Genomic DNA, 27,274 nt, shown 5'->3' on the forward strand with positions numbered 1-27,274 from the left:
TAAAATGAAATTTAGAATTTAAATATTACAATAAAAAAAACAAGAACATATAAAATATATTCAAATGTGCTTATGTGTCAAATACATCCATCCATCTATCCATTTTGTGAACCATACGAGGGACCGACCCTCAGTTTCCTATCTCAGCTGACTGGACACCCTGAAGCGGTTCCCAAGCAGCACAGAGAGTGACGAACAACAGTTCGCACTCCCACACGTGGCCACCTCCGGGCAATTTGGAGCGGTCAAGCAGCCTAGCGAGCACGCATGCTTTTGGAGCAAATTGGAGTACCCAGAGGAGACTCATGCAGGCACAGGGAGAACATGCAAACTACACACGGGCAGGCCTGCAACCTTTGCAACCCTGAGGAACGGCCCTGCCCTGCCCTGCCCTGCCCTGCTCTGCCCTGCCCTGCCCTGCCCTGCCCTGCCCTCTCTGTTGTCAACACGTGCAGCCTATCTGTGCGTAATGATACGAATACTAACGGACGTACGCGTGATGACGCAACAGTGCTCCAGGACTCTCGCGGACACGAGTACTGTCTCTTTAAATTTACCCAGGAGCCCCTTAAGGAGCCCCAGGGGCCCCTCGTCCGGCTCCCCACCCTTAAGACAAGCAAGAGCTTCAGAAATTCGCGACTGGAGGCCCACGCTCACGCCTTTGCTGCACCTTTTCCACGTCACGGGAGAGCCCCGATGAAAAGTTAACTTGTCGAGAGAGAGCGCGAGGGTGGGGGGCGGAGGGGGTAGGTTTACATTGACAGGGTCGCGCGCGCGCACACACACACGCACGCGTCGTCGGAGCTGCCGTGCGATGCCAGATGAGTGTCCCCAACGTGCTCATGCGCGCGTGACACGTCCCGGAACCGGAGCGAGCGCGGGATGGACGTCGCCGCCGACGCCGAGCTTCGGCGTTGCGAGCAAGCTCGGCCGGAGCCGCTCTCATTAACCGTACGCGGGGACGAGGAGGAGGAGGAGGAGGAGGAGGAGGGAGAGGCGGCGCGCGGCCACGGCGACTGGGGAGGTGAGGTGACGTTGAGCAAAAGAGAAAGTCAATGTTACGCTTTTCATGTGTGTGTGGCTGCTGTCAAAGCCACGGCCATTGTCAGTGGCACAATACCAATAGCGCTTGGTCCCGAAAGTCTGTGTGGGCTCCTGTAAACAAAGGCTTAACAGCGCCACGGCGCGCGCGGACGTCCTCGTGTGGACAGTGGAGGCACTACAGGGGAAACATCTGAAGCTAACCGCTTAGCTTGATCCCAGAACAAACAGTCACGTTTTCGTCATCATATGAATGATAATAAGAACAAAGTTAAAGTCAAGTTAAAGTCCCAATGATCATCGTCGCACACACATCTGGGTGTGGTGAAATTTGTCCTCTGCATTGAAGCCATCCCCGTGTGATTTGGATCCATCCCCTGGGGGGGAGAGGGGAGCAGCAGCAGTGAACAGCAGCAGCAGCGGCAGCGGCAGCGGCAGCGGCAGCGGCAGCGGCAGCGGTGCCGCCGCGGCGCTCGGGAATCATTTGGTGATCTAACCCCCCCAATTCCAACCCTTCATGCTGAGTGCCAAGCAGGGAGGCAATGGGTCCCATTTTTATAGTCTTTGGTATGACCCAAACAAACAAACAAACAAACAAACAAGAAGAAGAAGAAGAACAATCATTTACAGTATTTAAGAAAGAAGGGCACTACAGGGGAAAAGTCAGAAGCTAACTTGATCCCAGAAGAAACAGTCAGGTTTCATCACCACCATCATCATAATAATAATAACAATGCGCGGCACACACAGAAAGCCAAATTTGCTGTTGACCAATGTTCCTTTTCAACATTGCATTATCAACTGGAAAATCCCTGAGCTCCACCCAGTGGAGAACATGACGCGAGAACATGAGTCCAAGCGTGTTGTGTCTTCTTAGCACTCGCCAACGGCCACGCCTCCCGAGACGAATCCGAGGAGGGCTCGGCGGGACCCGTCCGATCGCCGGGCACCAGCTACTGGAGCATCAGCGAGAGTCCCGACCGGCCCCCCATCCTGTCGCCGGCGCCCGGTCCGTCGTCGGGACGCAAAGTGCGGCGTGCGTCGCGCCCGGGCCTGAGCCGCATCCCGGGCCGCGACCACCGCCGCTACTACCACGAGTACTGGCGCAGCGAGTACCTGATGGACTTTGACCCGCTGCGCCACGGCATGATCTGCATGGTGTGCGGCAGCTCGCTGGCCACCCTCAAGCTGAGCACCATCAAACGCCACATCCGCCAGAAGCACCCCGACTCGCTGCTGTGGAGCGCCGCCGACAAGGAGGTCATCCGCTCGGGCTGGGAGAGCCACCTGAGCCTCGCCGCCCCGCCCGTCCAGACCTCACCTCGGGGGGAGCGAGAGGCCGACGCTGCCGGTGAGTGCGTGCGCGTGCGCGCAAGTTGCTCAACAAATGGCGTCAGGTGGTTTTTTTTTTTTTTATCCGTTCGGTCGACAAAAATGCTAGAAATCTACACGTACACTATTGAAAAAGTAACTTTTTTTTCTCCCACCCGAGCCGCACCGGCCGAGTCCCAACTGCAACAGAGAAGGAACCTCTTTCCCCGGCCCGAGGCGGGAGACGCCGGCCATGCGGAAGACGAGGCGGCGGCGGCGGCGGCGGAGATCCGCACCCTGGAGTGCTACCTGAACGCGTCGCTGCACGCGTGGTTCCGCCAGGAGTTCCTGATGGAGTACGAGGCGGATGCGGGCCGGCTGCTGTGCATGCTGTGCGGCGGCCAGCTTCCCTCGCTGCACCTGGACCACATCAAGAGCCACGTGCTCCAGCGCCACCCCGACTCGCTGGTTTACACCTCCCAGCAGAAGCACTGCGTCCTGCAGGCCTGGGCCCAGGCGCACGGTGAGCGAGACCGCCTACCCGTTGGGCCAGGGGCGCTTTGTCGGCCGGCACTTGTCGGCAATTGACTGACTGACTTCCCTCTATTGACAGACGAGTCGGAGGGCTCGATCCAGTCGGAGGCCGACGACGGAGGCGAGCGGGACCCGTCGCCGTCCGGGGACGCGGGTCCCATCGGCCAAGACGGCGGCCCGGATGCCGTACGGCCGGGCCCCGCCCGCATGGAGCGGCGGCGCCGCGGCGCCTGCGGCGAATCGTGGCAGCTGCGCCTGGACTACCTGGTGGCGTACGGGCCCCGGGGCCGTCGGGTCTACTGCATGGTGTGCTCGCAGGTGCTGCGCGGGACCCAAGTACGCAGCTTCCGCCGCCACATCCAGCAATGCCATCCCCAGACGCTGAGCCTGAGCCAGGAGGAGCGAGAAGCCGCCGCCGCCGCCTGGACCAAAGAGTACTGTGCCGACGGCATCCTCGCACAAGACGGTGGGTGGGTTGGGGAGCTGGGGGGGGGGGGGGGGGGGGGCTTCGTTTCCCATTACCTTAGCGCAGAATACACGTTGTACGTACATAGATACAGTATACAAGGCGGTTCTTCTGTTCAGATGATGTTACCTGCTTGACAGTTGCCACTGTCTTCCTCAGATGCGTAGGATGTTAAGGGCCAGAAAACAATGATTTGCAAAAATGTCCAAAAAGTCAAGTGCTACAAACACTTTGCGTATCCACAATGCATTTATTGGCTTGATGTCCCTTTTTGTTGTTGGTTATTTTTTCGATCGAGGCTTATTGCACTTACTTCCCGGTCGGCAGAAATTAACACGTGCGATGCCGCCGCTGGTCCAACCACCGACGAAGCCCCGAACGAGGACGGCTCCCCTGACACCAAACGCTCGGTGAAAGAAGAAGAGGAGAAGGGTGAGGATGGAGGAGGGAAGGACACAAGCAAGGACGCCGCCCCGCGCCACGGTCACTACCCGGGCAAGGACCAGCGGCGCAACTACCAGGTGCGCTGGCGCAGGGACTTCCTGATGGACTACGACTGCCGGCGGCACGGGCTGATCTGCATGGTGTGCGGCGCGGCGCTGGCCACGCTGAAAGTGAGCACCATCAAGCGGCACATCCAGCAGGTGCACGCGCACTCGCTGCGCTACGGAGACGCCGAGCGGCGCCGCGCCGCGCTCTCCTACGACCGCAACGCCAAAAGCTTTGTCCACGCCGACGACTGCTTCCTGTCCCGGGATCACGCCCGCACAGACACAGGGCACTTTGCCACTTAAAGGGGCGGGGGGCTCGGGCTGCTCTTGTTTCAGCTTCCACAACAGATCGAGGGAACGCTCTTAAAAAGCTCCTCCAAAAGCCTTCCCAATGCATCTGGAAAAGTATGCGCAGCGCTTGCTTCACCACTCCACATGATGTTAGAGCTTTATCCAAAATGGAGTAAATACACCCTCCTTAAAATTCTGCACATATCTTGTAATTTTTTTAAAAACAAGTTTTTTGTTAATTTATTAAAAAATGTCAAAAAGTAGAAAATCACATTCAAAGGCTTCACTCATGACCTTTATTTGGCTTTCTTTCCCCCCCAAATATATATATATATATATATATATATATATATATATATATATAGTCTGCGGCGTGCCATCCGTCCGTCCGTCCGTCCGTCCGTCCGTCCATCCATCCATCCGTCTCTCCACAGCCCTGCCATCGAGAGATGAACGAAGATACCAGTCGAACAAAATAGAAGAACCCGACAGTCCTCTGACGTATTTGTATTCATTTCCCATGAGTACACGGAGCAGTTCGCACGTTGTTCCCTTCCTTCCCATTTTGTAATGATTATTTCTTACGAAATGACTGCCACCAAGTGGTGGAAACAGGTCTCTTGATTTAGCAGCCAACGTTTCCAGCTGAAGCTCCGTTTCATCATTTGACCATTGTATTGAGCTCCAATCTACCCTGCAGATCCGAAGCCTGAAGTGTGCAGCGTGTCCGTCCCGTCCCGTCCCGTCCCGTCCCGTCCCGTCCCGTCCCGTCCCGTCCCGTCCCATCCCGTCCCGTCCCGTCCCTAGGCTTTTCTTTGAAACCTTTGCTCGTCATCACAGCAGCTGCTTTGGGTGTTGAACGTGTTTCAACCAAAGACGCTCTACTGCTATCTCGTGGACGCGGGCGGGATGGAACTGTGTGTGCGCGGGCGCGCTTGGTTGTCCTGGCAACACGGACGCCGAGAAGACCCCACCCAAGCGGTCGAGTTCGTTGCAGATCGCATTTCTTGTCCCGCCAGGAAGGCAGGCAGGCAGCCAGGCAATCATGGCCCCCAAGGCTGCCAAGAAAGGCGCCGCAGCGAAGAAGACCGCGGCCGCCGCCGCCGCCGCCGCCGCGCAGGGCTCGGAAGTCCAGACTTGGGAGAGCGAGCTCGCCAACGCACTTTTTCACGAGGTTTGTACGAAACGGCAAACAACAAGGAATTTGGCCATTGGGGTGCATCGGAATACGTCCACTGCATGTCGAAACGTAACGCTTGTCTACTTGGGGCCCAGAAACAAAGCAAGCAAGGTCGGAGGCTTCAATCGAAGGGAAAAAGAAGGAAACATTCCAAATGGAGGAAAGCTACTTTAAAGAAGCCCAAAAGCATTTGTGTGATTGCCCGGCCGGCTGAAAAATGGCATCTGCATGGGTTGACTTGCTTTGAAGTTGGCTCAACTGTGTTGAAGAACTTTTGATGTGCACATGATTCCCAGAGTGTACGTGGAGACAGACGTAAACAACGAAATGCACCTTTTTTCAAAGTGGCATCGCGATGATAAGCTAATCAGAATGGAGCAAGCGCGAGCGCGAGCGCGTGACGTTTCCGCCGCTGGCTTCCGGCGTAACCGCGCGCGCGTGCGCGCTCGCTGTGGCGGCGACAGGACCACTGGCAAGCGTGCGTCTGCGTGCTGGTGGGCCGAGGTCCGCGCGACGAGGAGCTGATCCGGACGCTGGCTCGGGCCGTGCGGCAACCGCAACGCAAGCTCTTTAGTTCGCTGTCGTGGGAGGACACCGAGGCGAAGGTAGCTCGCCGGTGCATGGCTGAGTCTCTCTGTCCTATTTGTGTGTGTTGAACGACTTGAGCAAGTGGAGCGCGCAAATGTCCTTGAGCAGATTCGCGAGTACGGGAACCCCAAAGCAAAGAAACGAGACGCTTTTCCTCAGTTCTACGAGGTTTGCCACCGGGACTGCCGCCGCCGCCAGGCCCGACTCCCGCACCTCTCTGGACGTTTGCCAATGTTCGCAGGTGACAGCGCCCGCCAGGGAGCTGCTGGAGGCCCGAGAGGAGATCCCCGCCCAGCTCATGGCGCAAGTCGTCAAGTTCATGCTGCTGCAGATCAAGGAGAGCGACCAGCAGAGGCGAAAGGCCGAGCAAGTGAGAGAGGCGGACAAAACCATGAGCTAGATGCCCGTCCGTCCGTCCGTCCGTCCGTCCGTCCGGCCGGCCGGCCATCCGCCCGCCCGCCCGCGCTCGCTCGCTCGCTCTTTCTGACCCACCAAAACCGCTTGCCCTTGTTGGGTGCTTCCGTCTCAAGGCCAAAGCAGCTGCTCCTGTCGCCAAAGAAAAACCGGGACCCAAAGGCAAAGACAAAAAGCCAAAGGACGAGCCGGCCCTCAAACCCAAAACAAAACTCAAGCGCAGGGATGATGTGGAGCCGCCCAAGTACATAAGTAAGCCACCGCCATGACGACGACGATGACCGTTTACATGCTACCCTTGCTCTTTGCCCGGCGATGCCCGCCAGGGTGGCGGCAAAACACTGCTTTTGTCGCAATGACACGTAGTTCCTCGGCACCGGGATGCCAACAGAAAAGCGTGACTCTTGTCCGTATGCAACTGCAGCGGCAAAGTGCTACTTTTGTCCAAGCTTTGCGCCAACATAGTTCCTTGGCACCGAGATGCCGTATTGATCCTTGTTTGGACATTTTGGCACTTGTATTCTTGCAACCGTATGCGCTGCTGAGACAAGTACATTTCCCCGCGGTGGTGGGATGATTAAAGTTCTAATCATCATCGTCATTTGGTCGATAATAGAGAATGGACAGTCCCCCAGAAAGCCAGAAAGTTGCAAAGCGACGCACGGTCGCTCGCTCAGCATTGACACGTGTGTTTTTTTGGTTTGTTTTTTTTTTGCTCGTGCGGCGGCAAAGACGACGAGCCGAGCGACGGGCCTCAACACTACGTGCTGCTGCTGGGCTTCCACCAGCCTCAGCTGGTGGGGACGCTGGACGGCGCCGGCGTGCACGTGGCCAACGTCATCAGGCTGAGCGCCGCCGACGCCGCGCCCCCTGACCAGGTGGATGAGCAAACGGCCGACGGTGAGCTCCCAAAGCGTGCGCCTTTGTCCTTCTGGACGCCCTGAGAGGAGCGGAAGCGCAACAATGACGACGGTAAAGCGCAAATTGCAAGCGCAGCGTGTTTCATTTGCTTTCCGGCAGCGGATGAAATTGCCGCCCGAGAGGCCAGGGCGGCGCAGGCCAAGGTGCTGGACCGCTTCTGGGGAGCCCTGAGAGACGTTTTGGACAACAGGGGACCCAACTCCAGACTCCACGACGTGGCTCAGCTAGATTACGCTGTCCCGGATTCGTTGATGCCCTTTGACCCGCAGGATCCGGAGGCTGCGGTGCGCGGCCGCCTGCCGGATAGGATGTGCCTGCCCATTGGCCGGCCCGTGTCTTAACGCTCACGTCCGTCTGCTGGCAGATGGCGGCGGCGACCCAAATGTTTGACGGCGTGTCCAACCTCATCTACGACTGTCTGGAGTGGCGCAGGCAGCACCGGCACTACTTGGACAGCGCCAACTTCATCCGTGTGCCCTCGGTGGTTTGTGGCCAGGACGCGCCGCCGCCTGCCGAGGTAGACTGACGGACGGACGCCTTCTGAAATGTTCTTTTCAAGGACTCCCATTTGTGAGCAGATTATTGTCCGATCCCATGTCAGCCATTATTTGTTGCTTTGTCAGTCCAAGCCGGCCACTGGCCTTCAGGTGAGATGGACTCAAATGAGGGAGGGAGGGAGGGAGGGAGGGAGGGAGGGAGGGAGGGAGGGAGGGGGGCACGGTTGGCTTGTAAAAAGGTGCTTGGTTCAACCTCGGTTCCCTGGGCCTGACTTTTGTGGTGTTTCCTGCCAGACTACAGCTTCTGTGTCCCCCCGTTCCAAGAAGTCGGGGCGGCCGCCAGCCCCGAGTGAGTAAGCGCCTCCCTCCCTCCCTCCCTCCCTCCCTCCCTCCCTCATCTCATCATCCTCCAGCGTCACTTTGGTAGCAGGCAGGCATGCAAGCTAAGCCGGCGCTCCTTCTTGGCAAACAGAAAAGCCGCCCTCATCCCTGACCACCGACGTGGACATGAATCACTACGCGGGCTTGGTGGAGCAGGTCCCAGCCGAGGCCTGCTCGGTGGCGCTCATCTTGCACTGCATGCTGGAGCAGGTTTGCGCGTCCTTGGACATCGGGAGCGCCGGCGTGCCATCGGCGCCGTGACGCCGCCGCCGGCCTTTGGGTCCCTCCAATCATCCCTGCTCCTTTGCGTGCGTGCAGGTGGCTGTGTCGAGCGAGCAGGCGCCCGACGACGGCGAGCCTCAGACGGCTCTCGACTTGGACCGTCACGCGCTGGGCCGAATGCTGCACAAGGTCCTGCCTCAGGTCCACGCGGAGGACGAGAGGAGAGACTTGCTGTGTAGTTTGTTGAGCGCGGTGGAGCGAGAAGAGGACAAGCAGGTAGGTGCGTGAAGGTCTAGCACCTTTCTTTGTCACCCTGTTACCCGGCTGCTGGCTGTCGCAGATGCTTAAGGAAGAGTTTGGCGCCGAGGAGACGCCCGGGAGGCGCCAGCAGCAGCCCGTCATCGTCCGCCACCACGACGAAAGGGCGCGCCGCTTCATTGGCGTAACTGTGAGTTAAGCGCATCATCAGATCCATGCTTGGCGCCTCTGCGTCGGAAAGGCAACGGCCCTCGTCTGTCGCTCTCTTCCCCGACCGAGGCCACTCCGAGTTTGGATCCGGCCCAGGAGGAGGCGTCCGTGATGAGGCGCTCGCCGGCGTGGCAGCTCATCAACTCTGTGGCTCGGCGGCGTTGCGACGCCTCGTGTTGGAGGGTGGTCAAGCAACAGCTCCAGCGCCAGTGCACCGGAGGTGGCCGCCGCCGTGTTGATGTGCTTTTTGTTCCATTGGGTCAAGCTGAGCCCTTGCCCTTGGCCTTGCCCTTGCCCTTGCCCTTGCCCTTGCCTTTGCCGCAGATGAGGTGTCGTGGCCCCAGGCGGAGCGCTTCTTTCAGCGCAGCGTGCTGGAGAGCATGCTGCTGAGCCAGGTGGACGAGGACGGCGTCCTGGGAAAAGACTGCAGAGCTTTGGGAATGGCGCATCAGGCCAAGAAGCAGCCCATCATCCCCTGGGATGACCCACTGTCCTTTGCAAAGCACAAGTTTAGCAACCTGCGCAAGAAATGTCCGCCGCCGCCCCTCAAACCTTTTTCCCTTTGCGCCGGCAGACGCGCTCATCCTCCCCTCCTTGTCTCTGCCGCAGGCCCCACGTTTCTCCAGGAAGAGGCGCCCTCATCGGAGGTGTTTCTTCTTTCTTGCTTGCTTCTGTTCCGTTCTTCTTGTCTTTTTCAATTGTGCCTGCCTCCCTCCCTCCTCCCCTCCCTCCCACGCAGCAGATCAGCGAGCGGGAAAGCGGCAAGCGAGAAAGCGCCAAGCTGGAAAGCGCCAAGCTGGAAAGCGCCAAGCTGGAAAGCGCCAAGCGGGAAAGCGCCAAGCGGGAAAGCGCCAAGCGGGAAAGCGCCAAGCGGGAAAGCGCCAAGCGGCTCGACCTGCGCGACATTCAGAGCTGCCGGCGGAGGTGCCTCCGGGACTGGGACTACGTGGAACGCCACGAGGCGGGCGTCTTCCCGCAGGTGAGCTCTCTCTCTCTCTCTCTCTCTCTCTCTCTCTCTCTCTCTCTCTCTCTCTCTCTCCCTCTCTCTCTCTCTCTCTCTCTCTCTCCCTCCCTCTCTCTCTCTCTCTCTCTCTCTCTCTCTCTCTCTCTCTCTCTCTCTCTCTCTCTCTCTCTCTCTCTCTCTCTCTCTCTCTCTCTCTCTGACGCTCAGCGCCGTGCTGGCCGCAGGTCCTCCACTCAGCTGCCCAGCACTATCGCTGTCTGGACACGCACAGAGGAAGTCACAATAACGTCCTCTACGTCTTCTGCCACAATCCCATGAGTCCCGATCGCTTGTGCAAGGAGTTCTGGGACGTGGCCATTCACACCGACGTCAAGTTCCGGTAAGAGCGAGCCCGCCCCCACCCCACCGCACCCCACACCACACCCATTGTTTGGCTGGCCGCGTGACGCCTCTCGTGCTGCTCTTTCAAGGACTTATTTGGAGCACGTGGCACACACCATTGCAGACTGGCTTGAGAAGGAGGAGCTGAAGAAACAGTTGTCGGGGAGTGACCGCACAATTTGTGCGGCGCAAGCTTCAGAAAGTATGCAGCCCCGCTTCGCCATTTGGTGGGGGGGTGGGGGGGGGGGGGGGGTGCTGGTGGCTTCGGTCTTCCCGGACTTGAAAAAAAACTTTGCAGGTTTGCCAGAGGAAGACGACGAATCCCGGGAGCAATTTGTCACCGGAAGCTCACTCAAGGTTTGCGGCGGCGGCGGCGGTGCATTGGAGACGCCCCAGCCTCTGAAATGTCGTTGACATTTGGCAGGCGGCCAAGCTGGAGGAGGACAAGCTGAAGGAAGAGGAAGGCAAGAAAGGCAAGAAGCCGGCCAAGGCGGCCGCGGGCAAGAAGCAGCAGCCGGCGGAGAACGCCAAGTCCACCGAGACCAAGAAGAGCGACAAATCGGCGGCGGGCAAGAGCAAAGCGGCGACCAGCAGCTCCACGGCCGCTGCCGCCGCCTCCGACGCGGCGCCACCCAGCAAAGCGGACGACAAAGAGGAGGCCGGCGGCAGCGTAGGGGACGCTACCGGACGGGGGAGGCCAAATGCTCGCCGTCTTGACCTCTGCGCCTCTCCTTTAGGGATTCGCCGGCTTCCACATGGACGGAATGCTGGTCCACCTGTCAGGGTCTCTCCAGTACCTCTTCCCTGCGGCCGGGGGGCACGTTACCGTGGAGACCATCAGCTACGTGGAGGGTAAAGTCACGTTACCTACCGTGGAGACCGCGGGCTACGTGGAGGGTAAAGTCGCTCGCGCCTTTCTCGGCGTTTGACGCTGTCCCCCACGACGGCAGGTTCCAGCATGCTGAAAGTGGCCGTGAGCAAAGACGGCCACCGCTTGTACACGCACGTGGACCGAGCGCTCACGAGAAATGGCGCCAAAGGTGAAGAACCTCGAGAGCTTTGCTTGTTTGCCGCTTTCCGCTGCCGCGCTGACCTCTCGCTCGCTGGCTGGCTGGCTGGCTGGCCGGCCGGCCGGCTGGCTGGCTGGCTGGCTGGCTGGCTGGCTGGCTGGCTGGCTGGCTGGCTGGCTGGCTGGCTGGCTGGCTGGCTGGCTGGCTGGCTGGCTGGCTGGCTGGCTGGCTGGCTGGCTCGCTACTCCAAAAGAGCATCCGGTCAGGACGGCCGCGGCCACCAGGCGCTCCTTCTCGGCCCTGCTGGACAGCGGCGTCCGGCTGGCTTACACCTTTGAGGGACCGGCAAAGGACAAAGGCAAAGGTGGGTTTGTGAGCTTGCCGCCGGCTGTCATCGGCACGGCGCGCGTGCCCTTCCTTTATTAGGAGTATTTCCAAAATGCCTCGGATGGCCAATAAACAAAGGGCCGCCGCCGCCGCCGCCGCTCCTTGGCAGCCTCGGACGGGAGCCTCAAGGAACCGGAGAAAGAGTTGACGGGAGAGGGGCCGACGGCCAAGAGCGATGGCGCCGAGGTGCAGGTCGCTGCAATCTGCGCCGGCGGCCCGTGGAGCCGTAGACGTGATTGTGCGCTTCTTCGCAGCCGCGTGACAGCCCGTCGTCGCAGACGTGCCGTCCCCCGAGGCCACTGGCCAGCCTCAGCTTGTCCATCCCCAGTGGCCTACTTGTGCAGTTCATGCGCCAGGACGGTGGGTGACGGTGGTGGGCCTGTGCAGGTTTTTCCCTCCGCAACGTACGTGCGGCGCATGACCACACCTCCGCGTGTCCTCAGGGGAGCAGAGCGTGCTGGTGCGGCTGAGTTTTCACGCCACGGGTCGCCGCGGCCCCGCTCTGGCCAAGGAGGCGTCCCGCACCGTGACGGCCCAGGGAACCGTCATCCGATACATGAGGGACGGCTCCAGCCAGGTGAGCGCGCCTGCCGTGCCGCGCCTCTCCTCTCCTCGGCCACTCAGCTTTTGGTGACATTGGCCCGCCAGGTGCTCTTTGCGGACGGCACGGTCAGCTCCAGCCTGGACTCCGGCCCGGTGTGGGTACCTGAGGTGGAAGAAGACACGACGGATGGCAAGAAAGAGCCGCGCTGAACTCCATCAAGCCTCTGCGTCTTCTACACCTTCTATCTGCTTGCGTGCTTCCAGAGCAAAACCCCGAGAACCAGCTGGCGTCTCCTCCTCGAGGGTATTGGGCAACGACCACGCCCTGCGGCACTCGCATCTGCACCGTGGGCAGCACGCACGAGCAGAGTCCCGCCTGCGCTCTGCTGAGCTACGTGACCTCCGACCCGGTCACTCACGAGGTGAGCCGCCCGCCGGTGCCACCCGGGCGAGCGACATTGGCTCCGTGCCCTCGCCTTCCTTCCAGGTGATGCAGAGCCGCGAAGATCTGGTGGTGACGGTGAAGCGGCCGGACGGATCGGTGAGCGTCGATCACGCGGACGGAACCAGAATCACCACCTTCTATCGGGACAGGCCTGGAAGCGCAGCTGAGGAGGGAGGGAGAGAGAAGGTGGTGGCGGTGGAGAACGAGGCCTGCGCCACCGTCTTGATGTACCCCGAACGACACCTGGCGGAAATCTGGTTGGCGGACGGCACCGTGGTCACCGCCGATAACCAGGGAGCTTATCAGGTGGGCCGCCGTGCGCTGGCTGGCGGTGCGCGTGGTGATGCGCGTGGCGATGCGCGTGGCGATGCCTCCCTCCGCCTCCCTCCCTCCCTCCCTCCCTCCCTCCGTTAGTCCGTCCTCGTGAACGCCTAAAAAAGAGGTTTGGGGTCAAAAGGTGGTCCCGTCCAGCATCGGACTCCTGCGCATCCAAAGCGACGGCAAGTGCGTCTACTCCGGCGGAGCGCTCCGGGACGGCCGCCCCGCCTACATCATGAGTCACACCGACAAAGTGGCCTGCGATGTCACAGACGTGGATGGAAACCACTTTCAGGCCAGTTGCGGATCTCGACATGGTGTCCTGCGCCAGGCGTGTTCTGCCGAGAACAACCCCGCTCTCGACGCATAGCCCCCAGCCTGCCCGCTCACGGAAAGAATTGAAGGCGCCTCTGTACATTGCGCTCTCTTCAGGTGTCGCAAGACGGCCAGGTGAGCGTGCGCACTGTTGGCCCAGCCCCAAGGATGCTGCAAGAGGACGACGAAGATGAGGACAAAGAGGGGATGGGGGAGCCCCGAGACCACTCTCCCAGGTGACACACACGCACACGGTGTCAGAAGGAGCTTTCACACGGCTCCAAGCGCCCGCAAGCGGTTTTTCCCGCCCCGCCGGCCAAGTCCTCAGCACTTGACTCCTGGCTGGCCTTTGAGCGCAGGCTGTTCCTGGTGCACGAGGACGGTTCCGGTTCGGAGCTCCTGAGTAGCCGAGCCGTGTCGGAGCTGCTGAAGCGGGCCCGCTTGGACCCCGCCGCGGCCGTGCTGAAGGACCCGCTGCCGGACTCGCCAGGTGAGCGTGCCTATGTCCCGCCGAGGCGCGACCTTGCTACGGAAAGGTGTCTGCGCTCCTCCAGGTGAGTTTGGCATCACCGTCCTGAAACCCGGCACGGAAAACGTGCGCTCCAAGTGGGTGCACGTCAAGCTGGACCCCAACGCCGTACATCAGAGCCTTGGGAAGCGCAGCGGGCGGGATTGCGCCCCGTTTGAGGTACGCTAGGTGACGCCTCCGCTCGTGCAGGTTGCCGCTCGCTCGTGCAGGTTGCTGCCGCCCTTACTTGTGGGAACGCAGCCTCTGACTTGACACCCTAAGCCACCCCCCTTAACACATCCCGCCCGCCGCCGTCGCAGACGACTCACAGTCCTCCGTTCGGGAGCACCGCAGGACAGGGGCCCGGCCTGAAAAAGCTCGGCGGCAGCGGCGTCCTCAGCTGCCCCAAAGTCCTGGAGATAAGGGAAGTTCAGCAGCACAGGCCCTTCGGTCGACAGCTCCGAGACACGGTGGACACGCGGCTGAAGGCGAGTACCGACCACACGCCACTCGTGAGCAGACAAAGGAACGCCTGCTTCTCCCGGCAGGAATACATCGAGACTTTGATGGAGAAGGCGCGCTGGTCGGCCGACGTGACGCTCAAGGAGCCTCGCGGCGAGGTGGAACGAGCCCACGCCGGGCTCCTGCTCAGTCAGGTGCCGGCGCTCTCCGCCGACGAGCCAAGACGTGAAGCGAGCGCTGCCCGGGATGCCGTCTTCCTCTGCAAAGTGTGCTAATGACTCAGAGTTCTTCTCAAGTCCCTCGCAGAGGAGCCGGCGCACCGAGAACAAGCCAAAGGCGGCGCCGCCGCCGCCGGCGCACAGAGGAGTCCAGGTAAAGGCAGTCGCTCATCACGGCCCGAGCCCGCGATCCTTTGTCCCATTTGCCGCCCGTCTGTCCGCAGGGGACATTGGCGTTCTGTACGGCCGGGCGGTGCATGCCGCACTGGAGCCGTCGGGCCGCGCGGAGGATTCCGCCGTGCCGGCCGGCGCCGGGTAAAGGCCGCTGGCGCCGCCGCCGTGTCGCTCGACCCGCCGACTGGCTCAAGCATCTCATCCCTCCCTCCCTCCCTCCCTCTCCCGTCCGTGTTTTCGCAGCCGCACCCAGCTCCAGGAGTCAAAGTGGACGGACACGCTGGAGCAGTACAGGTGGGCAGGCTCGGCCCGTGGCGCTTTGACCCGAAAGAAAGCTGGCAAAACTCCATCCGCACCTCTGTGCGTCCCGTAGACAGGAGCTGCTTGAAGTGAAGGCCCGTGTCGATGCGCTGAGGAAGAGGATCATCGTGCCCTACTTTCACCCCGAAAACGACTCCTTGCGCCAGGAAAGCGTTAACCTCCGTTCCCGTCCAAATGGTTTGCCCGTACCACCCCTTGACTCTCTCGTGCTCTTCTTCTACAGACTCATTGTCCCGACTCCCAGAGGCCAAATTTGAGCGTGCCCGCCACCGAGTCGGACGATACGGACGACGACGACGCCTTCCGGAGCGACATCCTAGCCCATTTGTCGGCCCGTAAGCGTACGGGCCGACAAATGGGAAACGAGTCGGGCTCACAAAACCGCTTTGTCTATGTGTTGCATTTTGCCGCGTAGACGACGACGACGACAAAGCGCCGCAGCCCTTGGAGCCGGCGCGGCCCTTGGAGCCAGTGTGGCCTTTGGAGCCGGCCTTGGAGCCGGCCTTGGAGCCAGCGCGACCCTTGGAGCCGGCGCGGCCCTTGGAGCCGGCGCGGCCCTTGGAGCCAGTGTGGCCTTTGGAGCCGGCCTTGGAGCCGGCCTTGGAGCCGGCGCGACCCATGGAGCCGGCGCGGCCCTTGGAGCCTTCTTATCCTGCCAGGTTTGCCAGTCGCGCAGTCGGCCGACATAGTCAGCGGACGTTAACGGGCGCGGCCCTCTGTTTCAGTCACGCGGCGGTGGCAGCGAGGAGCAGCAGGACGTTCGGCGCCGCACCCGCCACCGCACCAGGTGCGCAATCCCGCCTAGTTCAGCTGAACGCGGCTGATGCGTATGCCCCACCTGGCCCCGCAGCCGTCCGTCCCAGGCCGGTCCAGGTGAATGCGAGCGGGCAGCCCAGGCGGAGCAGCGTCAGACTGCCGCCTTCCATTGTCAGCTGCAAAGCCTGCAGCGTCCCCAATCATCACGTAAGGCCGTTCGCGACTCGCCTGCCTGGCTCAGGCCGGCGTTTTGCCTGGCTAACGTCGACCGGGAGCGCTCTGTTCTTTCCATGCCAGTTCCGCCGCGTGGAGGAGCCGGTGCGGCGCAGGTGTCGCACCATTTCGCTGGCCGACCCCAAAGTCATCAGCAGAGGCTTTGAGCTGCGGCCGTCCACAGTTGACTTTGGCCCGCTGAGGGACGGCACGTCCTCCGTGGTCACGGTGGTCATGAAGAACGTGGGCGTCGACACCTGCAGGTGAGCGCGAGAGGCGGCAAAGGACGCGCAAAGGGCGTCACCTCTGCCGCTCGCCTTCTCTTCCAGGTTCCACGTCAAGCAGCCTCCGGTCTCCACGGGCCTCCGCGTCAAGTACCAGCCGGGACCCGTAAGCGCTCAGGCCAGCCGTCGCAAACGCGAACCCGAAGCGAAGACGCCCAAAGCGCAAACGGCCGAAGCGCAACGGCCCGAAGCGCAACGGCCCGAAGCGCAACGGCCCGAAGCGCAAACGGCCGAAGCGCAACGGCCCGAAGCGCAACGGCTCGAAGCGCAACCGCCTGCCCCAAGCGCTCCGTGTGTTTGCCCAGGTGCCGGCGGGTTTGCAAGTTGAACTGGACGTCGAGCTGTACGCCATGTGCGAGGCGCACGAGCTGGACGGGAATCCCACCAAGTACATCTCGGAGGACATCATCATCCCCACAGAGACCGACATCTTCTACCTACCCGTCACGGCCAATATCCTTCAAAGGCACGTGTCGCCGTGGTCTGGACCGAGGCAGCCTTGCGGCGAGATCCTTGACGCACATGGCGTAGCCGTTCTTCCTGAGGCCTTCTACGACATTTGGTTGAGAGAGCGCTCCGGTTGCGACAGCGGGATCCGCGCCGGGAGGCCCAGACAGGCCCGCAGCCTACCGGCGTGCCAGCGCCTGGGCCAGAACTTGCCGCAACGCGGCTCTCTGGAGCCCGCCGCCGCCGCCACCGCTGCCTTCTCTGGTACGCACGCGTGCAGAAAGTTGAGCACAATGTTTTCTTCTTCTTCTTCTTCTTCTTCTTCTTTGTACAGGGCACCATAAACGCACAGCTAGTCTTTGAAGAGCACGCCAACGCAGCCAGCGAGCTGAACGTCACCCACGCATGCACGCACAATAAAGCAGTGGTCGTTGCTTCCATTCCATTCCATTCCATTCCATTCTTGGCTCTCTGTTACCGTCACGTTTGTGTGGGCGCGTTCTCAAATGTTCTTTTTGAAACTCAAAATGACAAATCTTTTGGTTGACGTCGACAACAGAGTAACTGAGTTCCTTTTGAAATGAAGTAACGAGTCACTCGTTTTCATTCCCTAGCACAACACTGACCGTCGGCGCTATCTGATATGATTCATGGTGTGATTTGGTTTTCAAAAAAACGCTTTGATTGACCGTTTTTATTCTTTACTTCAAATAAATCGTATTAACACAAGGAGAGGAGAAGGGGTCAATTTGTCGATAGAACTACGGAGCCATTCTTTCGTTCCGCTCCGCGTGCACAGCGCGCGCGCACGCTCGCTCCGGGGTGTCACGCGCCTCCGTGTTTGGCGCGCCGATGACGTCAGAGAAAGGTGCAAAAGCGGCACTGTCTGTCATCTTCGGCGTCGCCGCTTGTGCGTGCGCCGTATGCAGTCTTGTCTGTCAGGTTTGCTTCCCCCGCTTTTGGCTCAGCGTCGCCGCAGAAGGGTGCCGCCGCCGCCGCCGCCGCGTGACTCTTTTTGTTTGGTTTTTTTTCTTCTTCTTCTTCTTCTTCACGCCGAATGACGGAGCCGGCCGAGCATCGCTGAGCTCCAAGAGGCGGACTCGACGATGCCCGTTTGCCGCAGGCGCCGTCATCGTGAAAGCGGACACCAACTTGCGGCAGATGGGGTGACCGACGTGACCGAGCCCGCTGCTCCACCCGGGAGGAGGTGCCAGCTGCCTTCGGACACGGCTGCAGCCGCCGCCTGTGCTCGCTTGTAGGAGGGGAGGGGAGGGGAGGGGTGGTGGTGGGGGCGAGGTGTTGGGTTGGGGCCGGGGCGGGGGGGCACGGGCACAAGCGAGGAGCGGCAGGAGGGAAGATGCGGACGGAGGAGAGGGCCGCCGCACGAGAGCCCATTTTGGAGGAAGGGTCGGGACGAGAGCAGGTAAGGACCGGCCGGCCGACAAGTTGCGGTGCATGCGGACGCCGTGTCATTGAAGGGAAGGGCGAAGCGGGTCAAGGACACTCACTCGATCGGGCGCTTGTTTTCGATCGGGCGGCCGGCCGGCCGGCCGGCCGGCAACGCAGAGCGAAGATGACATCTTTGTCAACTTGATTGTATTAGCCGTACAAATTGCTCAAGCTCCCCGACTTTTTTCTAAACGCATTGCCCTCTACAGTTGCAGCCAATGGTTATTTGGATCAAAGATTGCTTGCTTGCTTATGCTGTGCTCAAAACGTTTGAATTTCCACCTCCTTACTCAAACGCAGTACAACATTTCAAATCGGCAGAACAGAAAATGCACAAGCCAATCGATTAGGTTTCACTTCCTGGTTTGCTCATGGTCAGAAAATCGGCAAGAATGCCGATCACGATTTTCCCAAGTCAATTCAGATGTTTTCATTTGATTCATTCAACACAAGGCTCATCGCACGGCTGTCACGGAGGGCTCCAAAAATGGGAGAAAAGTTAACTGTTGAGAAGCTGAGATTGCCAGCAGCTGGTCGCATTTGTCAAAAAATCGTCATCGGCTGTCGATTATTAGTCCCACCTTTGCAATCAAATAAAGAGGCCAAAGTGTCTACAGTGCATCGCGGCGCGCGGTTTGACGACTGACTGCTCCATCCGTTTCACAGCACAGCGGCGGGTGTGCCAGCCTCGACCACCAGGAGGCACTACAGTGTCAGATAGTAGTCGTGCAGACGTGAGTGAAGAAAAAGACAATCGAGTTCCGTTCGTCTGCTACCAACTTACTCGAACGCGAGTCCGTTTTTCGTGGAGCCTGAAGAAAATAGATAAAGGTGGCGAAGGTCAACGGCGTTTGCCATTCATTTGAGCGTTTAGCTAGCCAGTGTCAAAGGTAAGGCCGTTTGCTCTGTCTTAGGTTGAAATTGACAGTAAACCTCAACTGGCAGTGGCCGTACCGTCGTCATTGGCCGTACCGTCGTCATTGGCCGTACCGTCGTCATTGGCCGTACCGTCGTCATTGGCCGTACCGTCGTCATCCCCCCCCCCCCCCCCCATGAAACGGTCACCATTTGCCAAAGTGCTGAAATCTAAGTCGTAAACGTTTTGTTGTCGAACGCCCCGTTCCAACATTCCTTGCTTGCTTGCTGCCTGCCGCCATCGAGAGCATGGGCGATGCATGCGATCGAGTGCGCTTCCTGTTTTGCCTTTCCAGCGTTCCGGATGGACTCGATGGCGGCCTCTCATCGTCCAACCTCACTCCCTCCCTCCCTCTCAAGCACTTATCCCATTTACCTTCAGTCAATAGTTGACTGCTAAAGTGCAGGCGAGTCCTTCATTCATTTTATTACACTCTGTCTCTCGACTGACCATCATTGTCCTATGACTAGATACATACAGTATATACGTAAATACACATAAGTGTATAAGAATGTGTATATATATAGATATATTTATCCACCCACACAATACATTTCCGGATCCTCAGTCACTTCTTGGTCTGCCTGCCCACATGCCAAGATTTGCTAATTATAGCCGCTCCAGTCACACCTCAGCTCAGCAGCGCAATGGGAAGGCCGCTAACAAACTGTGGACTGTGGTTGAATACCAGGAAACACAGCAATCAAACACGGCCACATGAGGGATTTGGAATTTGGGGTGTCAGAAAGAAAGCTGACATGATTGAGGACACATTTGGAATCCCATTGGTGAACAAACACTTCAGTTGCTCATACTGATTCTGAGGCGGCTGGGGCTTTCATTCGCATGGAAGCAGAGAAATAAATGCTCGTTTGAAAATGGGGAGCGCAGATATAGCGATATACGTATGTCGCTCAAGCGATCTGTTTTGCCAGCGTTGGGGGAGGGAGCGAGGCTGTATCAGCCAAACCTGTTCGGGGGGGGGGGGGGGGGGGGGGTAGAGGCCGTGGAGCTCGGAGACAGGTCAGGCCAACGGCATCTGACGGACGGATTCGAAATAGGCCGTAGATGGGCGACCTTCAAGCACGCCGCGCAGACTCCAAAGAGCCGCGTTGCGTCCTCTGGCCAGCGTCCGCTCCAGAATCGTCTCCAAGCATCCGTGGTGACTAAATTATTCACGTGCATCGCGATGCCGGGCTCTGACGGGCCAATCAGAACTAGAGGCTGGCCGTCATAGGACATCCGCACAGTGCAAGTGAGGCCGGCCGCGTTGACTTAGCCAAGCAATAGCGCTCACACGCTCACTGGCTCCTGCTTGTAATTATGTTCCGGGTGGCGACGTCTCTGTTTCGGTCGCCAGCCAAGCTTCCACACTCGGACCGACCCCCTTGAGCGGCAGGAAGGTCGTCGCTGGGGACGGGCCGCTACGGTGCCGGCCGACGCTGGCCCACAGCATCGGGAACTAGAAATGAGAAAAGTCAACATTCGAACTTGGGAAATAAAAGCCTATTATGGTCAGCCGTTGCTTCCATCTCCAACGCTCGCTATGCTAAGCGGAGCTATGGGAAGACCGACCGCACGGTCCCGCTCGCGTTGAGCCGCCGCCGTTCCCTTACACGTCTCTGCACGCGTCTCCTCAGCAACGTCCGATCCAACGGTCGGCGGCGGCGTCCCTGTGCCGGGAGTCGCACTGGAAGTGCCTGCTCCTGAGCCTCCTGATGTACGGCTGCTTCGCCACGCTGATCTGGTGCGCCCTGTGCCGCGTGCCCGTGCTCAGCTCCTCGCCGGTGCGCGTGGCCGCCGCCGCCGCCGCCAGCAACTCCACCACCTCGACCGCCTACTACAGTGACGTGCGGCGCCTGGAGAGCCCGTGCTCCGGCGGCTACCTCTACATCCCGCTGGCCTTCCTGGCCATGCTCTACGTGGTCTACCTGGTGGAGTGTTGGCACTGCTTCTCCAAGACGGCTGTGTTGGCGCACGCTGAATTCCAGGTTTGTTGCTTGCCGGAATTTGCTAAGCAGGCCGGCCGGCGGCGCAAACGTACACTTGGCCGTGCGTGTGCGTACGCTTGTGTCTTTGTGCGCACGCGCGCGTGTCGCCATGGCTTTTACTTCCTAACTCAAATCACCGAGCGTGCTAATTCCTCTCAAGCTGGTGGTCCGAGTGAAATTTCCAAAGGCGGTGATCTCGCCCTATGCTGCCGTCTGCTGGCCATCTTTGGTGTTTCTTCAAGCTCAAAGCGGAGCTGGCCGAGACTTTGCTCTGGCCGGCCATTGAGGGATTCTGTCCATGACGACGTTCCGGTCAGCCATGCTCAAAGGCTTCGAGCTACGCTTTAGGAGTAAAAGCTCTGTGTGCTCCTCTTTTTTCTTCATCGACGCCAAACATTTGCAGGACGTGTACGAGCGCGTGCAGCGGCTCCAGCAGGCCACGCCCTGCATTTGGTGGAAGGCCATCAGCTACCATTACGTGAGGAGGACTAGGCAGGTGACGCGATACCGCAACGGAGACGCGTACACGACCACGCAGGTGAGAGACACGGCTCCCTCTAGTGGTGCGGAAAAATGCGTCCCCATTTGCTGCTCGCTGCACTGCATTGCTAGCACGAGTCCGCTTGAGTTGTCTTTGTCACATTTGCTTTGAAAGGTACAATTGTGGTCTTTCCAGGTCTATCACGAGCGCGTCAACACTCACGCCTCCAGCTCCGAGTTTGACTACGCCCGCTACGGCGTCAAAGACGTGTCGAAGGAGCTGCTGGAGCTGCAGTTGCACTCGGCGGTTCGCCTCCGCTTCACCAAGTGCTTCAGGTGGGTGAGCTTTATTTTCCATGGCAATTTGCGGTGAAAGATGACCGACCGACTGACCGACTGACCGACCGACCGCCTGCCTTTCCCCTTCCTCAGCTTCTCCAGCGCACGTTCTGAGGCTGCCTATCTCACCCAGGTAATAGACAGACCAACCAAAGTAACGGTGAACTGGCTTAAACTTAAGTACGAGAGATCAACTCGACTTAAGCCATTTGACACGCACCGCTCGCTCCAAATCGACAATTTGATTGGGGTTTTTTGGGCGTCATACGGCGACGTGAACGTAAAGCCTTGAATTGATTGGCAAGCGCGCGGCGCAGCGCGGCGCGGCGCAGCGCGGCGCGGCACGGCCCGCTGTCAACTCACTTGTCCTTCCCGCCCCAAGCGAGCACGCTTCTTCGGCGAGAACGAGGGCCTGGACGACTACATGGAGGCCAGGGAGGGCATGCACCTGAAGAACGTGGATTTCCGCGAGCACATACTGGCCTTCCCGGACCCCTCGCACCAGCCGTGGTTTTCCAAGTATTGGGTCTTCTGGCTGGCCTCGGCTTTGCTGCTCTCGTGGCCGCTGCGCGTGCTGTCTGAGTACCGCACGGCCTACGTGCACTACCACGTGGAGAAGCTGTTTGGCGAGGACGAGGATCCCGGCGGCGGAGGCCAAGGGGAGACGGAGAACGGAGGGGCGGGCATGGCGGGCATGGCGGCCATCCCCTGCATCGCCGCTCTGAATGGCTCCAGCTACAGAGCCATCTCCCGGGTCAACACGGTGGACATGACAGAACTGGAGTGGCACATCCGCTGTAACCAACAGATGGTTCCCAGCTACTCTGAGGCCATCCTCATGGACTTGGACAGCGGAGGCAGTGGCAGCGGCGGCACCGACAACTCCGCCGCGTTCACGCCCGTGTCTGGACCCCCGGGCACCACCCCCAACCCGGAGGGGAACCCACCTCCCCTGGCGCTGCCGGTGGTCTTCAACTCCACATACCTCCTGCAGAGCTGCCCCCGATGTCGGCGGACCGCGTCCAGCTGCAGTCTGCCCTCCCGACTGAGGGCGCCCACGGGAACCGCCGCCCTGCTCAATGCCACCGTGGCCGCCTTGAGGGCGGCCGGGCACGGCGGCCCGCCGGGCCGGCTGGTGCTCAGTCGAAGCGGATTCTCCCTGGGTAGGCTCGGAGGAGGGAGGCGGAGCAGCCTCCTTCATTCCTCCCGCAGCATGGGAGGAGGCCCGGCAGGGAGCCGGGAGGACGGCGGCGGCGGCGGCGGCGGCTCTTTCCCAGGCTTGGGATCCCGGCAGGACGACGAGGAGAGCCGAGGCGTGCTGCAGGCGGAAGGCGATGACCAAGACGAGCGGGAGGCGGACGAGGGGAGGGGCGAGGACGGCCGCAGCCAGAGGGCCGGGCGAGACGGAGGAGGCTTGCTCCGGAGGGATCGCCCGCCTTCCTACCAGGATGCCTTCTTCTTCCCTGTGCTCATTGTCCACGGTGATGAAAGCTGCCATGCCGGGGAGCGCCTCTGAACAGGCAACGCAGGCTGGTTTTGGACTCGCCCACAGTCTGCCCAAAGTCACCGCTCTGGACTTGCCATTCGTCCCCCCCCCCCCCCCCCCCCCCGTAGATGCCACAGAAAAAGGGCTTCTCTATCGGACGGACAGAGCAGCGCTCTTTATCTTAGGCATGGTTTCACTTGAGCACAAAATCAGTTGCCCCGCCCCCAAACTTTGCCAGTGCAGCGAGTGAAGACGGACGGAAGCTGGCTTCTGGATCAATCTATGCAAGAGCAGGAGGAAGAGGATAGGGGAGCCGCAACGATATTGCCTCACCTGGCCTGGAGTCCAGATCTTCCGCACAGCAGCGCACCCACCCATCCAGGCAGGCAGGCAGGCAGGCACGCCTTTGTGGGAACACCCAAGCGTCTTCCGCAGCACTCTAGTGCGAGCACATGACCTGCTACGAGCACATCAGCTGCTGCAAGCGAGGCCCCTCCCTCCCTTCCTTCCTCCCTCCCTCCCTCCGCAGGTACGGCGAGCACACGTGAATGAAGCTGGCCTCAAATCAGCCACGATGAGATGAAATCGGACATAAAAGTCAAACCGGCGAGTATTTGATCGATCTATCTATTCATCTAGTATGTATGGATGGATTTGTTTCATTATTGTTCCTTTGATTTGATTGTACGGACGGAACGCACATGGGCAATAATCTCTCACTCTCGCTCTCTCTGTCTCTCTGTCTCTCTGTCTCTCTGTCCCTATCTCTGGTGTGTATACGCTGTAAGCACTTGGCCACCAAACTGAAATAGTCAGCGCGTGCGCCGCGTTCCCGTTAAGCGAGCGTGTCGACGGGACTTCCAGGCGCTCTCCGACAGCATGGACATGTCCTCCTCCCGCGTCGCCCGCCTTCGTGTGGCGTCTAGCGCCGCGTCGAGTCGAGCTGGCAGCAAAATATCGAAGAAGCACTTTGGGAGGGCGGTCCACCCTCCCACTCACTCACCCTGACTCAGACAAGGCACAAAACAAATCTGACACGATGGAAAGCTATTTGAGTCATTGTCCTTGAAATTCACGCTCGAGCATGCGCTTTGCCTCGCTTCGCCTCGCCGCGCCGCGCCGCGCCGCTGTCTTGAAATCCGCTCCGGCCTCCCAAAAATAAAACAACCCCGAGATCGTCGTGTCTTTTCAACTAAACTTTTCATTGGCTACGTCAGGGATCGTCAACGGTGGTCCGCGGCCCTCTAGCGCTCCGTGGTGGTATTACGTGTGGTCTACAAAATGGAAAATAATTATAACCTTTGTCCAGATAAAATTGATTTATTTAGACCAGATTTATATTCCAGCTAATTTTTTCAATCATTTACCCATCCAAAGTATGTCACATGTAGCTGAGATTCCCAAAATGGACATACAGATGCAAATAAATAGCCAGTATAGGTCTATCCTCCTTTGGTGCAAAATAAAATAATATTCTGCCAAGGCAGTGGTCCCCGAGTTGCTTCTTGGTGATAATGGTGGTCCCTTGGACTAAAGCACTTGAGAACACCTGGTCTACGTTATTAAAGGGAGCGAGAGGCATCGGTCCAATGTTTCTGCTGAGCAGCGTGGCCGCCAGGGGGCAGCAAAACACGCGCGCACGCACACACACACACACACACGGAGACGGTGGCAACTAACTACTCAGTTAGTCGCAATAATATTTGCTTCATGACACCATTGTTATGCCCTTTTGCTGTTCGTTAGCATTAAGCTAACAGATTCACGTAAGGCCATTTATTTTGACAGCAAGCCGCGATAGGGAGTGGAATTAAAAGGAATCGTTCAAAGCGCAATTTCGGGGAGGTGCACAAATGGCTTTCCGTCGTTATCCATCCTTGTCGTCGCCACGAGGAGGGAGGGCGACTACATGAGCATTACGCTAACGGACTATGTGGTTGTTTTCAACGCAAACTTCAACAGGCAGTGGCAATATACAGCTGGACGGACGCCTGACTATTTGCCAAAGCGCCGCTTGCTGTATTTCTAAATCTCCAACCCAATTTTCTGGCAAAATGAAAAGAACCAATCCACTTAGCAAGACACATGAAGTAGACACACTGGATTTGCTTTAGTGGGAGGGACACCAAAACAATTTGAGCCTCGACTTTGACACCTGGGCCATTTGGTTGCGCTATTTGATTTGTACGCTGCTTGCGCTGCAAACGGAATCGTTCACAATGCAAGCCACCGCACCCCCAACCAGCCACAAATGAACAAAGAGACGCGGCGGCTGGCGCCAGGGCCCACCAGTCACCGCTGCACCTGACGCACGTTCTGTGAGCCATTCAGCCGGCGCGTCAAGCAGGGGAGCCGTCCGTCTCGCGGGTTATTGACGACCCGAATCCGCTGCCTTGATGAATCGGAGGCTGGACGAGGGGGGAAGGCGTCGCGGTTCATCGGTTGGTCAACCTGCGGAAAGAACGACCCCGCCCACGTTAGCGGGGCATTCCACAGCCCCCGCCGCCGCCCCAAAAAGCCGTCTGCGCTCCGGTTCTGGTCGTTAGGCCAGATAAATACGTTTGCTCGGATTGGACCGAACGAAAACAAAAGTGCACAGCCGAGAGTGGCATGACGGACGACGGCATCCTCAATGTGTCGACGGCGGAAAAGTGGCCGGCATCAAGCTCTCGTGGCAGGACGACGAGAGGGCGCTCTACTTGCTCTTCGGGCCACTTGATGAGAGAGAGCGAGAGAGAGTCGTCCAGCGCCCACGGCTAGCCCTCGGCATCTCACGTGACTCGAGTGCACTGGCCGGAGACCTGAGGGAGAGAAGAAGAGAAGAACAAAAGAACCGGAGACCTGAGGGAGAGAAGGACAGAAGAACCTATCTGAGCTACAATGTTTGGCAAGCCTCAATGAAAGGCACAACTCATGGCAGAGCCCTTTTTAGAGGATCAATGGCAGAAGCTGATGAAGCCATCAATCAAGCACAATGAGCCAGGACTCAACGCGCATGGCAAGAAGGCATTGCAGCTGTGAGGATAGATGGGCGGGCGGGCGGGCGGACGGACGGACGGCAAACGGCCCCAAAGGATTGCCCGGCATTTGTGCCTCCGGCCGGCAGTTCATCAAAGCGAGTGGCTGGAACGTGCGCTCTGCTCTCTTCATTTCCTCGTGCTGCACATAAACAACGCAGATTGAATTAGCGGGCGCCTTTCCACGTCTTGCAGCCGATCAATTCCAAGCAAAGCTTCGGGGGCGGCCCTGGCCTGGCCCGGTGCGGCCAGGCCGGCCCGGCCCGGACCAGCCCGGCCACTCGGCTCCTTTGTCTAACTCTCGCATAGCAGATGACCAGCTGAGCCCAAGTGCACGTTGAAAGCCTATTTGCACCCGTCACCATACAACTGACTTGTTTGCACATTACAAACAACATTTTTTGAAAATATCAAGAGCGTCTCATCAGGTGAAAGACCAAGCAACGTCTTGTTACGAGAATCAATTTGAGATTTCACAAATGCCGATCGAGCCGGTTGCCTCTCTCGTCACTCGCTACGCAGCAGGGCTCCGACCAACGAGCCGACTAATGGACAAAAAGACGTTTCAAATTTGAAAGCGAATGAAGGGCACTTTTTGTCGCGGCGTCTTCTTGGCACATTGGACTTGTACGTCTGCTGCCGTCTCTGGACTGTGATGTTCTGTGGCACGTATAGTGTATATGTCAATGTGTAGCCCTAGCCCAGCTCCAGCCCTGCGACTCGGCGTGCGCTCGCTCCGACTTTTGCCCGATGGCCGGCATGGGCTCTGGCGCTCCCCCACGTCCTTGAACAGCTGTTGGATGGACAAAAGATCGTCTTTTTACTGCTGAAACAGGATTCCCTTGGAGCATTTGTGGTGTCGTTTCAATTAAAGTGGGTGAAAAATTGAACAAACAAAGGTCAGGGACCACTTTAGCTCGATCAATGATGTCATTGATGAATCCAATTTTCTTACACCATATCTCCTAAAAAATACAAGGCTCACTTCAAGTAATACGCCGCGGCGACTCATCTGCAAACTCGACGAGCTGGGCCTCAGTACCTC

General features: G+C 59.1%; 3 protein-coding genes across 10 annotated transcripts; all 3 read left to right on the forward strand.

Annotated features, from left to right (window-relative positions):
* The first annotated feature begins 509 nt into the window (after positions 1-509).
* Positions 510-4,405, forward strand: zfta (zinc finger translocation associated). Its single transcript, XM_049743140.2, has 5 exons — positions 510-1,024; positions 1,919-2,392; positions 2,534-2,875; positions 2,966-3,352; positions 3,680-4,405. Exons 1-5 carry the CDS (start codon positions 883-885, stop codon positions 4,144-4,146), a joined length of 1,812 nt encoding a protein of 603 aa, XP_049599097.1. The 5' UTR covers positions 510-882; the 3' UTR covers positions 4,147-4,405.
* Positions 4,406-4,571: 166 nt separating this feature from the next.
* Positions 4,572-17,280, forward strand: spag17 (sperm associated antigen 17). Of its 6 annotated transcripts, XM_049742801.2 has the most exons (48): positions 4,572-5,308; positions 5,779-5,919; positions 6,011-6,070; positions 6,144-6,281; positions 6,433-6,568; positions 7,049-7,216; positions 7,337-7,521; positions 7,602-7,754; positions 8,029-8,083; positions 8,207-8,325; positions 8,434-8,613; positions 8,678-8,785; positions 8,875-9,025; positions 9,130-9,336; positions 9,415-9,452; positions 9,545-9,784; positions 9,994-10,148; positions 10,240-10,352; positions 10,449-10,507; positions 10,575-10,820; positions 10,888-11,002; positions 11,101-11,190; positions 11,414-11,524; positions 11,657-11,739; positions 11,802-11,907; positions 11,991-12,124; positions 12,196-12,280; positions 12,355-12,512; positions 12,578-12,841; positions 12,993-13,148; positions 13,286-13,404; positions 13,528-13,658; positions 13,723-13,856; positions 13,997-14,164; positions 14,225-14,332; positions 14,435-14,510; positions 14,581-14,671; positions 14,774-14,824; positions 14,904-14,994; positions 15,072-15,186; positions 15,267-15,510; positions 15,577-15,638; positions 15,702-15,814; positions 15,905-16,083; positions 16,150-16,210; positions 16,410-16,557; positions 16,636-16,815; positions 16,886-17,280. In XM_049742801.2, the coding sequence occupies exons 1-48, from the start codon at positions 5,180-5,182 to the stop codon at positions 16,912-16,914; spliced, it is 6,183 nt and encodes a 2,060-aa protein (XP_049598758.1). In that variant the 5' UTR covers positions 4,572-5,179; the 3' UTR covers positions 16,915-17,280. The 6 variants fall into 6 exon arrangements, with proteins under 6 accessions (XP_049598758.1, XP_049598722.1, XP_049598740.1 ...); XM_049742765.2 differs by having other exon boundaries at positions 16,410-16,815; XM_049742783.2 differs by having other exon boundaries at positions 11,657-11,733; positions 16,410-16,815.
* A 134-nt stretch (positions 17,281-17,414) lies between these two features.
* On the forward strand, positions 17,415-24,694 carry LOC125982437 (transmembrane protein 151A). 3 transcript variants are annotated; one of them, XM_049743006.2, is made up of 6 exons: positions 17,415-17,974; positions 20,557-21,219; positions 21,311-21,445; positions 21,584-21,723; positions 21,820-21,859; positions 22,109-24,694. In XM_049743006.2, the coding sequence occupies exons 1-6, from the start codon at positions 17,909-17,911 to the stop codon at positions 23,240-23,242; spliced, it is 2,178 nt and encodes a 725-aa protein (XP_049598963.1). In that variant the 5' UTR covers positions 17,415-17,908; the 3' UTR covers positions 23,243-24,694. The 3 variants fall into 3 exon arrangements, with proteins under 3 accessions (XP_049598963.1, XP_049598967.1, XP_049598966.1); XM_049743010.2 differs by having other exon boundaries at positions 17,418-17,974; positions 20,557-20,907; XM_049743009.2 differs by having other exon boundaries at positions 17,437-18,890.
* Positions 24,695-27,274: the final 2,580 nt, after the last annotated feature.

This window comes from Syngnathus scovelli, chromosome 1 (assembly GCF_024217435.2).
Source record: "Syngnathus scovelli strain Florida chromosome 1, RoL_Ssco_1.2, whole genome shotgun sequence".
Taxonomy (NCBI): Eukaryota; Metazoa; Chordata; class Actinopteri; order Syngnathiformes; family Syngnathidae; genus Syngnathus; species Syngnathus scovelli.

What these genes read in the sequence shown, in the direction of transcription:
- spag17 (XM_049742765.2), top strand. Translation starts at nt 5,180, where the DNA reads ATGGCCCCCAAGGCTGCCAAGAAAGGCGCCGCAGCGAAGAAGACCGCG. An exon ending in GGAGCCGCCCAAGTACATAA is followed by an intron (nt 6,569 to 7,048) that starts GTAAGCCACCGC and finishes GCGGCGGCAAAG; the next exon opens with ACGACGAGCCGAGCGACGGG. An exon ending in GGGATTGCGCCCCGTTTGAG is followed by an intron (nt 13,857 to 13,996) that starts GTACGCTAGGTG and finishes CCGCCGTCGCAG; the next exon opens with ACGACTCACAGTCCTCCGTT.
- zfta (XM_049743140.2), top strand. Translation starts at nt 883, where the DNA reads ATGGACGTCGCCGCCGACGCCGAGCTTCGGCGTTGCGAGCAAGCTCGG. An exon ending in CGGCCACGGCGACTGGGGAG is followed by an intron (nt 1,025 to 1,918) that starts GTGAGGTGACGT and finishes GTGTCTTCTTAG; the next exon opens with CACTCGCCAACGGCCACGCC. An exon ending in GCGAGAGGCCGACGCTGCCG is followed by an intron (nt 2,393 to 2,533) that starts GTGAGTGCGTGC and finishes CTCCCACCCGAG; the next exon opens with CCGCACCGGCCGAGTCCCAA.
- LOC125982437 (XM_049743006.2), top strand. Translation starts at nt 17,909, where the DNA reads ATGCGGACGGAGGAGAGGGCCGCCGCACGAGAGCCCATTTTGGAGGAA. An exon ending in AAGGGTCGGGACGAGAGCAG is followed by an intron (nt 17,975 to 20,556) that starts GTAAGGACCGGC and finishes GCGTCTCCTCAG; the next exon opens with CAACGTCCGATCCAACGGTC. An exon ending in ACGCGTACACGACCACGCAG is followed by an intron (nt 21,446 to 21,583) that starts GTGAGAGACACG and finishes TGGTCTTTCCAG; the next exon opens with GTCTATCACGAGCGCGTCAA.